Genomic DNA, 13,579 nt, shown 5'->3' on the forward strand with positions numbered 1-13,579 from the left:
CTTTATCTTGTTTCAAGGATTGAAAGCACACGGACGGTTCTCCAGAACAGTACGGCAATGTTGCAGCTGCAGGAGACTGGGCTGTTGCAGTAAGTTTCCAGGTCTGTCAAAGGTCTGTTGCATAATTTTGATCAAGCCAAAGTTTTGACTAGCTGGTCACTGAATGACTTCCTTTTTATCTGCACTGCTCAGGTACCTTTGATGAAAAACCTCTCAAAAATTAAACCTATTTTAGGTGGCTGAGCATGCGTGTGTAACAAACACCATTCTGGCTCAGACCAGTATAGTGCCAGAAGCAGATGCGCACGATGTAAGAGCACAGCAGGTGTATATGGTACTTCTCTCTGATGAGGAGCGGCTGTGGGAACTGGGGTTGTTGAGCCTGGAGAAAAGGAGGCTGAGGGGAGACCTTATCGCTCTCTGCAACTACCTGAAAGGAGGTTGTAGCGAGGTGGGTGTTGGTCTCTTTTCCCAAGTAACAAGTGATAGGATGAGAAGTGGCCTCAGGTTGTGCCAAGGGAGGTTTAGATTGGATATTAGGAAAAAAATTCTCCACCGAAAGGGTTGTCAAGCATTGGAACAGGCTGCCCAGGGAAGTGGTTGAGTCACCATCCCTGGAGGTATTTAAAGGACTTGTAGATATGCTTAGGGACATGGTTTAGTGGTGGACTTGGCAGTGTTAGGTTTACAGTTGGACTTCATGATCTTAAGGGTCTTTTCTAACCTAAATGATGCTATGATTCTAAGAATTAACAACTTTGTTTTGAACCAGGTTCCTTATGTGCTGCGCTGTAGCCCCCAGAGCTTGGAAATGCCAATTTGCACATTGGGTTTGCAGATAAAGACTGGTGAGAGTGTGTATTGGTCCGTGGTCCCATTTTGTTCCTTGCACCAGGACCTGTTCCAATGACCATGTTATGCCCACAGGTGGGAATGGGAAGATCTCTTGCTTTGTGTTATTTGCAAAGTTCTGTTAAGTGTGATGTACTAAATATTAATAAATACCATCAATGTTTGTATTAGAATCTAGGTATTTAGTAAAAGAATTTGGTTTATGATTTCATGTAGGGCCCGCATGGCTTGAAAAGTCTAATGTCATAATTCTTTGTTGACATTATTTTTATTGAAGCATGGATCTTTAGCTTGGTTCACCATAAAGTGAAGCATTTTATTTATGATAATAGACAGTTTAGGGCTATAGGGGCATTATAACGTTGCTGGTGTAGATACAACTTTATCAGAAGATACAAACATGACCCGCAATAGAAACAAACACTAAAGAGAACACGATGAAACGTTCACTGTTTACAAATCACTTCATTACTACAGACACCAAATGGCAGTTACTGTAAGTAAGTCAGTTGCAGAGAACTGACTACATTTAGACAGGGAATTGGGAACTTCTGTTTGGGGCTTCATCCACAACTCCTTAGTAGAAAAAAGTTTAATGTCAAGCATTCTTTTTTTATCCACAAAACAATGCTAACCAACAGACATATCAAAGAATAAGACCAAAGGATATCAACGCCTTTACAACTACTTTTGCAATTATCTTCTTGATTAAGTACTTGATTTTTTTTTTAATACATTTCGTCAGAAGGTAAATAGCCCAAAAATCAGCAGCAAAAATATTACAACAACAAAACAAGTAAATACAGTGCCAATGTGTCATGTTGTAGAAGAGAATACAAAGAGGACAAACAATGATAACTTAATCATGTAAAATGACACAGAGCTGAAATACAGTGCACTTAAATACTTATGTGACAAAGAATGTTAAATTCTGTACTTAGTATGTAGGTTTTTTTAAACATAAAATCTGAAAAGTCTTTGTGCTTAACCTTTTTTTCCTGTTAAACAGAATTAGTTGCTTACTTCCAATACTGCCACTGTAACTGATATTACAACAGATCACAATTTTCACAGACACATCAACATTAAAACATTTACCTATGAGAAAATAAGTCACTTCTCATTAGTTCACAGTGCGAAAAAGTGGCGTACACTCTGTCTTGAGAAAGGCTTTCAGTTATTCATCAAGCCAGTTGCAGAAAAGTCCTGATACCAGACGCAGTGCTAGATTTAAAGAATGGAAAGCAACACATCACATGTTGGGAGGAAAAAATAAGTGTCTCGTTTCTTCATGGATATCGTCTAAGTGACCTTCGTCTTCTGTTGTAGAAATGCCTGAGCCCATGTTGCCGTGAAAAATTCATCATGTAATTTTGTTTGCGAGTGCTGTTAAAATCAAAGGGCGGAGGAAGAGAAGAGTGTCAGTTTCTTTTATATGTACTTCAAAGTCTTTTGGAGCAGTGAGCTAGTGGGACAGATTCTTCTTTGTCCTTGCATGACCTTTCAAGCCTGTGTAAAGTGGTGTGAATCGCACCCTTTGTACGACAGCAAGGTACAAGGCAATTGAGAATCTGTCCCACTTTGCTTTTATTTACAATTCATTATCTTAGGGAAAGGTTAAGAGCTCTCAGCTATTGAAAACGTCCGCTGCCTAGGGCCAGATTCACTAAAGCTGTATGCACTTCATACCCTCTCAATACAGGGCATTTCTCTACAGTGGTTTTATATTCCAGTTAGCCTTCTGTTTTCGATCATTAACTGCTTTATCTTGAGAATAGAAGAAAAGCTTTACTCCACTTCATTATCTTCTGCTTCTACCGTATAGGAAGTGAAGTACAACACTTTTATGCAGACTTAATGTTTCCCTCCCCTGTACGCCCCCATCCAAAATTAAAGGAAGATCTGGGAAATAAGCATCATCACGTCTGGGAGGACACCAGGCAAGAGACAGTCTGACTGCAGCCTAATTGAAGAAGGGACACTTGTTCAGACCTACCTGGAGGACAAGACCCATCCCACCTAACACAGGTTTCTACTTCTCCCATTGTGGGAAGAAAGAACCACGAGAGGGCAGCAGTGGACAAGACGGCTGTCTGGGACTTTGATACCTCAAACCCATCTAACCCCTGAGGGCTGGATCCCACCTTCAGTTTCCAAATTTCAGCAGTTTTGGAAATGAAGCTGTAACATCTGTGGTGCATCCTTGTGAGTCTACTTATGGCCTATACGGACTTGCATACACCTTGAAGAGAACTACATGTGCAGCACCACAGACCCTCTATATCCTACTGCCTCTGCTGTGGCAGGGGACTGCAGAACAGCCACAGAGCTTCATCTGGCTGTGCCTTTTCTTGGTCTGCTTACATAGATATCCAGACCCCTAGCACATGCACACAGATACAGGTCTCACAGATCTACAGCCAAACTGCAATCAGAATTACATGAGAATGAAAAGGTTTATGTATTCTGAAGTTCTGATAAAGGATGTCTCCTCTCAGACCTACAACTTGCAGTGCACTTGGCCAGACGTATAAAGCACCTGAGATGTTGCTGTAAGAGAGACAGTGACTCTTGCACTCTACACTGTAGAGTCCCAGGGTATGGGAAAGACCCTTTGATCGGACACTACTTTTAAAAATAAAAATGGCATCACATACTGCTGCCAGACTCTAGTTTTTAGAGCCACCTGACCCCCTTTCTCCACATGGAAAAATGGCATACAAGGTAGTCCCACAGAAGCAGTCCGAGGATGCAGTTTCTTTAAGAGATCGGCGCACAGCATTAACCCTGCAGACCCCAAGGACAACCCCAACAGGTGTAAGGAGCTTCACTCAGGAGGAGCTGCTGGTGACTGCATGGCCAAATTTTCTTTTGGTTTCCAGGGGAAAGGAGCTGCAAAGTCTTAGTGAATATGTGCAGTCTCGGGCTAATTTCTGACTCCTTCTCCTAATGCTCACTGCCTGCTTAGGACCTTGTGCTTTCTAGCTTCTTCCTGCAGTGGGAGAAGGATGCCTGGCCTAAGCATCTCTACTCCAAGGGACTGAATGTTACCAGGACCTTCCAAACCAAGTCCATCAGATTTTAAAGAGGATCTGTGAAGTAACGCCCTGCAGTAGACATTACAGGCAACAAATCTCCCATTTGTGGGTGCAAGGCAGGTTTTCACTTGTGAGTTTTCTCTGTGAATGAGAAGTAAATATTCATACTGTAATTAGTTATACCTTCCTCCTTAGTGCATAAGCTTATTTTTTAGTGAATGTGGCCCTTAGGAAAAAGGAATAATTGCATGCTTTGCAAAACACGTATGATCCTCCAGAGGCAAAGACAGCTTTTGCTGTAGTATGCTAATTTAATCTAAAAAAAATCTGTATGACAAAATTATACCTTTTTCAACAGCTAATCTGGAACACAACTGACTAAACTGAATAAAAGCAGTTGTGTCAAAATCTAGGCTATAAACCTCTAAGCAAATCCAAGTCGCTTCTCAAGTAGTTTTCCAAGGCTTTGAAATTTTTATTATTTTTTTTTTTTTTTTGCCACTGGAATATACATACAAGAATGAAACAAAGTCCAGCTCCTGGTGACAATGAAAGCAAACACATCTATACTTGGCACAACTTTTGGCACTCTCACAATAAGGCAGAGCTCTAGAGCATTTGGCAGTTGAGAGAGGGGTTAATGTTTGAGGTTGACTTATCCTGACTTTCACCTGACTTCTTCAAGTGAAAAGGAGAGGTCTGTGCTGATTTGTAAGAGCTTCGTGTGAGAGAGTGACAGCGGTGAGTTTATATAGTTTTAATGCCACTTGGTAGCGTAAGTGCAAAGAAGTATTGAAGATCAGTCTTTATTCTGGTCCTGTAGTCATCTAAGTGGAACATCACCCTCAGAGAGGAAGGCAGGAGGGAAATCATGACCCTGATCACACTCCTGAAAGTGGCTGCCATTGGTCATGAGGCCTGAAGGAGGTATTAATCTTGCCCTTCCTTTAATTACCATTGCCTGGGAAGTGGGTGGTTCCTTAGACATAGAGCCTTCAGGATGACATCCTACCTCTCAGAAGAGCATCCTAACCATGAAGTGAGGATGGAGCACCTATCTGCTGGGAGAAGGCTGCTCTGCAGCAAAAATACAGGAGACAGGGGCGTGGGAGAAAGCCAATTTTGAGTGGCCTTGCCCTAGGTACATGGGACCAAACACAGCCTGTCAATGTGCTTGGCTGAAAAAATTGCCATTTCTGGACATTGTTAAATTTGGGACTGAGCTTGGCCGTGAGTGCCTCAGCTTGGGCAGGACTTGGACAGCTACAGTCCTCGGTCCAGGGGCCTTCGTGTTCCCCCATCTCCCTCCTGCCTTTCACCCGCTCACATTCAGCAACAGCTCAGCAGAGATTTTCAGGACTCATTTTGGACACTGCTAGGTGCACTTGGCCTCTATTTCACTTCAAATGCCTAACCGTTTTGCATCTGGCCTTAAAGTTATGATGAAGATGTTTAAAACAATGAACAAAGGAAAAAAACCAACAAAAAGGAAAAGAAAAAATTGAAAAAATGAAAAATGAAAGGGTTACCTAATAAAAGAGATTTACTTATTTTTATGTATATAATTCTGTTTTGTTATTTTATAAGATGATCAAGAAGTTACAAAGAAACATATATTTATGTCTTATGCTGAACACCAGAGCAATGTAGTGTGTGAAAAATAAGAGAAATCTAAATTCTCAGGAACTAAATGCTTATTTTTTTTACTTGCACTGACATGGTTTAAACTTGTCCTCACTGATGTCTGAGATAGACTTTCCAACTACTGGTTGGATGCCACATAAAACTTCATGCCTGCTATAGAAAATGGCATGATTTTCACTCTTGCTATAGGTAAATATGTATACCCTATGTATTATACTATCGTATTGTATTGTACAGTAAGTATAGTCTGGTATCCACAAAATCAGAGTAGGTCTATATTTATTCTTTTGAAATAATTTTATATATTGGTAGGAGACAAACACTGTATAAGAGAGATCAATAGTGCTTTATAAGGTCACGATAAGTATTATATAATATAGTTTGCAGGAGTACTTGCGCATTTCTTGCATTTGGTGGATTTAAGAATGCTTTCAATATTATTAATAACAAATTTAATTTGTGTTTTCACAGACTGATAAAAGAATTTACCATAATTTTGCTGTTGTTTTCTTGTTTGGAGCACCCAAAATGTGCTGGGTAGCATCAAGCTATATTAGGAATAGACCCCCCCCCCCCTTCCATAATGGAAGGTGCAGAGGGAACTTGTGTTTGGATATCAGTGGCAAATTGAAGGCTGCTTTGCAAGTGTGCAATGGACTGGTCAGCATCTGCTGAGCCTTCTGCTTTTTCTGTGCATTCACTGAACCATCAGTCAATCAGAAAAGTACAGACCCAAAATAGTTATTTGTGTATTGCTGATGGAGCAGACAGGAAAAAAAGCAATTAATAGGAGCAACTACTGCATAACCTGTTCGACAGTTTTGAGTGCGTTATTAAACAAAAAAAGATAATGCTGCTCCAATTTATGTAGGAAACCCTACATAACTTTCCAGTGAAGTCACTGGAGTTATACTAGTTAGATGAAAACAATATGCAGCCAATATAGAACAAAATTCTGTCTAGGGCATGTTCAATAAATACGCACAATAAAGCAATATATGAGAAGGAGTCACTCTGCGTCTTTAGTCTTTAATAGAGCATTCTGGCGATTGCATGTTTCCTAAAGCACAGTTTGAACTACAAGTCTTCAATGTAAAATTTATGAAAAGAGAACATAGCCATATGGAATGAGAAATATATGGTTAAACCCCCCCCCCCCCCCCCCCAGTATATACTAATGTCATTCATTATTTCTGTGTTTTTATTTTTAATTGACAGGGCATAATAGGAACCAAACAGAAACAAAAATATTTGGATAACAAAATGAAACATGAACAAAGCCTTAGAAAACAGCAAAGGCATGCCTCTCAGGACTAGGCTTGGGGTAAATTTTGAGGCTGAATTACAAATGCTTTGTTAGGAGGGTACTATAATGAGAAAAGTGATGAGCTCTGACTGAAGTCGTGATGGCTGATATCAATGACAAATGTTCTTTGGCTCCGGTGAGGTCAAGATTTGAACCCAGAGCTCAGTAACTATGTTGGTTAGTGGTATCTATTAACTGCGACAGGACAAAGCAGCAGAGTTAAAAGAAACAAAAAAACTCTGTGGGAGACACTTGCTGTGTGTCTAAGGGGCACGTGTGGCTAAGCCACTATGCAGATTCACTGGCATGCACTGCCTGGCTGTGGCTTCAGCTCTGTGGTCATTAATTATGGAAAAAAGTGGGAATTCCCCCTTGGAGCTGAGAGGTCTCCCATGCAACATGCTGGGAGCCCTCCATTGGCAGGTCTCATTGCACCGCAGGAGAAGGAGAGGTCCTTCTCACCGCAGCCTCAGTGAAATTCTCGCTGCAGTACGGGGTGAGCTGCTGAACACTTTCTGCCAAGTCTAACTTCCCTGAATGCTCCCTGGGAAGAGCTGCAGGCTCAGGGCTCTCAAGAGCTACATGGCACATCTCGGAGAGTACAAATAGTTTTCCACCAAACCATCATTGACCAAAGTTTGTGAAAGAGGTGTAGCTGTAGCAGAAACATACATCGGATACTGATTCAGGGAAAGTACTTACCTTATTCTAGTGTAAAACCAATGACAGCAAACAATGAAATACAACACAAGTTAGAAAATGCCTTTCAATGCATGCAGCACTGTGATTAGTCATAAAACCCTGATGAGGTTTAGAGGCAATATAGGACTTTTCGTCTCTTTTGAAAATAAAAATTGAACAAATTATTTCCTGATATTTCAAATAAATGCTTATATTTTTATTTTCTATAAAATTCAGCATGCACTTTTTAGAAACATAATAAAAATGTCATAAAAGCACAGTCTGCATCATATTATATTTGGCATAAATGTTGAGAATATTCAGACAATATCCTAACGTTTGAACTATTTCTGTTCTTTATTTTAAATATGTTGATACTTTAATTTAAATGCATTTTTCAAAACATTGCTTTTTACTAAAAAAATGAAGCAGATGAAAATGCTTTTCCACATGAGCACTTGTTGTTAGAGCTAGAATATATAATTTGTATTTTAATGTTGCAAAATAAGAATAAACATTCTTTGCACCAAATGCAACACAAGTTCTCACTAAATCATTTGTGCCAAAAATGTGAGAATATCTTGACAATGAAGAGCATGGAGTGATGGCTATGGAGGAATTCGTTCTGTTATCCAACAGTTAACCATAAAATAGTAGGTAGGGATAATATTTCTTGCATTCCTTGCACAACTCAAATTCCTTTGGATCACATCATGAGTTTTGGGGTGCAAAGAAAGCAACATCAGACCCTTAATGTTCAGCTTATCATTACCCTTTAGTTTTCAATACCTTTGACCAGAATTGAGTTTATGAGAGGTCTATAAGGGCCTGCCCTATACACAAAGAGATGGCGATTCCAAATGCACATGCAAAAAAGTGCGTGGTGTCTGTGCAGCAGACAGGCTGAGAGCTGTGCTTCCAGAGAAAAACAATGTGCAAATGAAATGCAGAGTTGGACATGGGCTTTTCTTAGGGCAGAAGTACAGGGGCACAGAAAAAGGCTCCTTCTTAAGTCTGGGGTAAAATAATTTTTTATCCTAAGAAGAGCCACATGGAACATATGAGAGTTGTGCCCAAAGCTTTCTTTACAAATGGAGAGGAAAAATGCTGCACTAACAAGGAATAATCAGCACTAGCTTTAAACGGGACTGGACAACTTGACAACTAGTATCCTCTTCCCACCACAGGATAGACATCAAGCGTTGTTAAAATAAGTTGGCAAGATCAGTTTAATGGTATTGTGTTTCACCTCTTCAAAAGAGGTGCTCAATTTGAGCACCATTTGCAGCTGCTTCACATTCTTAATGATACTGCTTTTTAATGAGTGATTCAAATAATTCATTCAAAAGTGGAATGATTTTAAGTAACATACAAAAATATCCATCCTTGGCCTTTCTTATCACTGCCAGGTATTTTGCATGCACGTATAATCTGCAGGTTAGTTTTTTCTCCCCAGCAATCCATCTTGGGAGCAAAAAGGAAACAAAGAAATTACACCCTGAAAACATGTTTGCTGGTGAGAGGATGATGGCCCTTGACTCGGAAATCAATTGGACTGAACAGAGTGTCATGACCCTGGCTAAGCATCGTCTGTGACCAGTATCTGCATGTGACTTGGCAGCTGGGCCTGTGACAGAATTAATTTCAAATCTTTGGATTGCTGAGAAGAGTTGAGCCATGAAAGCAGGTATTCACAGATTTGTCCCTGGGGTGAGCACTGTAAGGAGGAACAGGGACATCCCCCACGTTGGATGGGAAATAAAATCAAGAAAATCCTTGGTTGTGCTACATCCCTCCAGACCAGCTCTCCCTGCTGGCAGGTGCTTTCCCCATTTGCCCTCTCACTCCAGCCCTTGGTCTGCTCACTTGCACCTAGGTGTGCATCTGGGGGTGCAGGCACGCAAGCCAACACCTAGGGCATGTGGGAAAATCAGACCTCCTTGTCAGCCCACAGGGTAGCGGAGGAAACACAAGAGGAGATGTGTGGAAAGCCAGGAATTTCTGTATGTCCCAAACCACACCTCCTAGTATAGGTCAGCTACTAGCTGTAACGCCTCAGAGGCTAGAGGCTTGCCTGCTGCATCAGCGTGGGTACACAGATCACAAACAAACATGAAAGTCTAGGACTTAAACCAGGGCCAGTGAGAATAATTTTGACGGTGCCCACAGAGGTATATGGAATCTCATTCAGGTGGGTGATGGAATGCAGGCTTATAAGGGGACTGAGCACAGACTGTGTTAGACAATGACCATCAACAGGCGCTATAGCCAGGGGTGTTCATGGCTTTCTGAGACAAGGTCAGAGTGCCAGCTGGGATTACTTCCAATTTGTGAGGCACAGTTGTTTTCTAAGGTATCCCAGCTTTGGGATGAATAAGCCAGGCAGAAGCCTACTGACTCTCCAGTGACTCCCTATAGAATTAGTGGGAAGAGGTAATTAGAGCACTCTGGTGAGCGGTTTTAGTTCAGGCCATGCCTCTCTGCAGCCATGTCAGAGAGCCCTGGGGGGGCTATCACCCACAGAGCTCACCTCTGGCAATCTCAGTGAGAGGCCAGAGCGCCCGAGGGATGCTGCCTCCCTCAGCTCTCACTGGAGAGCTGCCTGGGCAAGGTGGCTTGCTCTCCCCAGGGCAGGCAGCGTTTCAGGAATATTAAGAATTAAAGCTAAGTCCTATCCCTAGTATTCATGGTGTGATCCTGGTAGCCCTGGTGTGTGCAGGATCATCCAGGGTAAGTGCTAGCAGATACTGATCCAGGCTCCCTTCCTTCTGCCTGCCAGCACTCCGTGGAGGTGACTGAGTGTCTTCATCATTTTACAGTGAAGAAACTGAAGTACTGGGGAAAAAGCGACCAGCGTGAGGTGGCTGAGTGAAACAGCAGAGCTAAAGGAAAACCCAGGTAAGAGTATCTATCAACAAGGAACAGTATGCCTCCATTTGGAAAGCCTTCCAGAGGCTTTATCAAACCCTTTGCCGGTTACTTGCAAATTAAATTTAAGAGGTCTACAGAATATTTTGATGAATTAGAAGGTGCAGATAGAACTTAAGCAAAACAGAGGGGTCAAAGCCACCTGTCAGGTCTGAGGACATGCCAGCATATGAACCAGATGCGCCACAGCATGTAGTTCTGTCTTTCCTGAGAGTGGCATGTCTCACGTGTTGTAGTTAGCGGGGACTGGAACTCCACATCTGGCCTTTGGGAAAGATACTGCCAATGGCACTGCATTTCACAGTACTTGGTAAGGGAGAAATCTCTCTGGTTTGGTCTGTCTTCCTCTGTGGGTTGTACCAGGTGTCACCTGAACAGGGTGGAAACTACCTGTCTCTAGCCTGATGTTTTGGCCAATATTCAGAAGAGCCTTAAAGCTCTTTAACAGGAAAAAAGAAGAGAAGGGAGGAGGCACCGTCTGCCCATCTGGTTCCTTCTCTAGGCAAGGTGTGATTACTTGCTATAGCATTTCTATTGCTGTCTCCGTTCTAATATAACATATCTCATATGACTGACTTGTCACCACTCAGCTCGTGTGTCTAGTCTGCAAGCTGGCAGATCTCATTGTCAAGGAAGTTCTCCATATTTCAGCCTAAGAATCACTTCTTAAAGATTTGTCCTATTCCTACTTATACTCCCTCATTCAATGCTCAGATTGACTGGTAATACTATGCTCTATTTTTTTTTTCTGACCTGATTTTTTCTTTTAAATTTTTTTTTTTTAATTGCAAGGTAGAAAGACATGGGAATATTTCAGAACTACTAGTTTCCTTTTCCATGGTTTCCTAAACACTGTGAACCTCCTGCAGGTTCATACTCTTCCATATCTTTCGTGATGCAGCATCATACAGCCGTTGATTAACTAAGTCAGGAATCACATCTGTCCTTCTGTTCCTTCAAGTTTTAAGCTTAATGTTATGAAAGCAGAGCCCAGCAAGGTGTGTAAAAGCAGCAGAGCGTGTACAGTTACTCAGTGTTGGGACCAGTTTGGTTTGGGGGTGGTATGAGTGCCATGCAAGCTGGTGCTTCTTGGTGGAAAGAACAGGGCTAACTAGCAATCAGATAATTCACTTTGCTACTGTTACAAAACATTACTTGCAGCGTCTCTGCTAATTCAGAAACCTCATGGTTATAATTACACAGTCTGGAGCTTATCCAAGCCCAATTTCTTTATTGCTGCTTTTTAAATTGTTCAATAAAAGGAACATTTGAACCTATCTATGGAGCAGGCACGCCTCTCTCTGCCAACCACTGTCAGCGATGAGTTCCCGCCCGTGAAGCCACTAGAGTTTCACTTCTACTGGAACTAAATTGTTAGAGAAAAAGCAGGTCATCTCTTCGTGACGTAACACAGGAAAAACGGGTTAGCTGCCAGCGAAACCCATCTCAAGAATGGGAGAATCAGGAGGGTGCAGACACTTTACTTGGTAAAATCTTGACAAGGGGATGAATATAGAGCTCGGACCATAGGAACCTGATATAGTGAACCCTGTTTCTGAACAGTATCCTTCTTACTAAAAAAAGGAAATGAATAAGGCATTAGTTGCTAATGCAAACTTTTCAGAGGCACAACAACATTACTTTGTGCAAAGAGCAATACAGCAGATTCTTTTGTATCTTTGAAAGGATATAAATCAGCCTCACAGGGCAGCACAGCGTTGAACAAGAATATCCTTTCTTACGTCCCAGCACAATATTTTTTTGACAGTCATTGCTGCATTACAGGACCACACCAATACTTGGTGGTGATAAAGCCCCACTTTCCCTCCTGCATTTTTCCACGATGCACAACACATACCCCTGCTGTGCCACTTATTTCATGGCTGTCTTAACCACTGACAGTTGCAGTCAGGGCAGAGCATTAGCAAAGACTGGTTCTCAAAGGTTTCCCTGGGCCACAGTGGTTCTTACTGAGCTTAACACTTGTGCCATGCTGGAGGAATTTCAGTGCTTTCTGAGATGGGGTGGGATGAGGTGAAGCTGATACTCACAGGACGACTTCTACGTGGTCCAAAGCCCACTGATCATGACCTGTTCCGTTGTGACGGGGCTGCCACCAGCGCAGTAAGACTCCTTTCATTCGTGCCTCCCTGTCATCACAAACGCAAGAGCCTATGAGAGCTCCAGACTTCTGATGTTTTGCACATCCCTATCTACCCCCCAACAGGAACTGAGAGCAAAGCCAAAGCGTTATTGCTACATCCCTGAACATCAGCACACCATATGCGCAAAACATTTAATGGTGAAAAATGCACACAGATAAGGAGGAATTCCTCCCGCCCCGCCCCCCATCTTTAAAACAAGTATTCTGTTTTTCTTTCAAGTATATTGGTAAACACTAGGCTGGAATTTCTTAATCAGCCTTCCCCTTAAGTTTTCTTCTTTGTTTACCCTCTCATCAACATTTTTTCTTGCACAGTGATGCAAAGATAGATTCTTTCTTAGCAGAAATATATCTTGTGCACTTAGAGGTAATGAAATGTGACTGGGTACTCACAGGGGAACATTATAAGACACTCTTTGGGCTTGTATAAAGTCCTTTGGCTGATGCTGTGCAATTACTTGCCATGTAATTCCATTATTTACACTGTATTGCAGGAGCACTGCCTTGTCTACAGTGTTAGGATCACTCAGATTGGTATTGCAACTGTCTGTTTGTGAAATACTTCCAATTTGCAAAACAAACATGATTTTGCTGTAAAGCACAGAGAGAAAAGCTATTTTCAATATGCAAAAAGTATTCAAACAGGAACAATAGCATTTCCAGGTTTATTGCAGTTACTTTATTAAAACTTTGAGCATCCTCAAGAATCATTACTTTTAACATGCAAAATAAACTTCTCACATCTCTAAAACACAGCTCCCCTTTCAAAGTAATAGTTTACTATGTATAACATATTGCCATATAGTTGGAGGCAATAGATCCAATTTTACAATGTAGCTGCACAAAACTCAAATACATAAACAATATAAACATGCAAATGAGCGTATGAAAAGCTAAAAAAGGGCAAATAAAGGTTGAATATAATGAAGTGCCTAAAAGATTTATCTTCTACCTGGGTGTTCAAAT

The 13,579-nt window shown here is 41.5% G+C and overlaps 1 protein-coding gene across 3 annotated transcripts in view; it reads right to left on the minus strand.

Moving 5' to 3' along the window:
- Window positions 1–1,101: 1,101 nt before the first annotated feature.
- The window catches only part of RELN (reelin), a 305,906-nt gene continuing 293,428 nt past the window's right edge, over window positions 1,102–13,579 (minus strand). For 2 of the 3 annotated variants that reach the window (XM_049814133.1, XM_049814132.1), the window contains exons 62-64: window positions 13,007–13,204; window positions 12,501–12,599; window positions 1,102–2,238 (exon numbers count right to left, since the gene is read on the minus strand). In XM_049814133.1, the coding sequence (XP_049670090.1) occupies window positions 2,142–2,238; window positions 12,501–12,599; window positions 13,007–13,204 (394 nt within the window). In that variant the 3' untranslated portion in view covers window positions 1,102–2,141. Of the gene's footprint in view, window positions 2,239–4,176; window positions 7,679–12,500; window positions 12,600–13,006; window positions 13,205–13,579 lie in introns of those variants that run through there. The other variant, XM_049814135.1, reaches the window with a different exon arrangement.

Source organism: Accipiter gentilis, chromosome 11 (assembly GCF_929443795.1).
Source record: "Accipiter gentilis chromosome 11, bAccGen1.1, whole genome shotgun sequence".
Lineage (NCBI taxonomy): Eukaryota > Metazoa > Chordata > Aves > Accipitriformes > Accipitridae > Astur > Astur gentilis.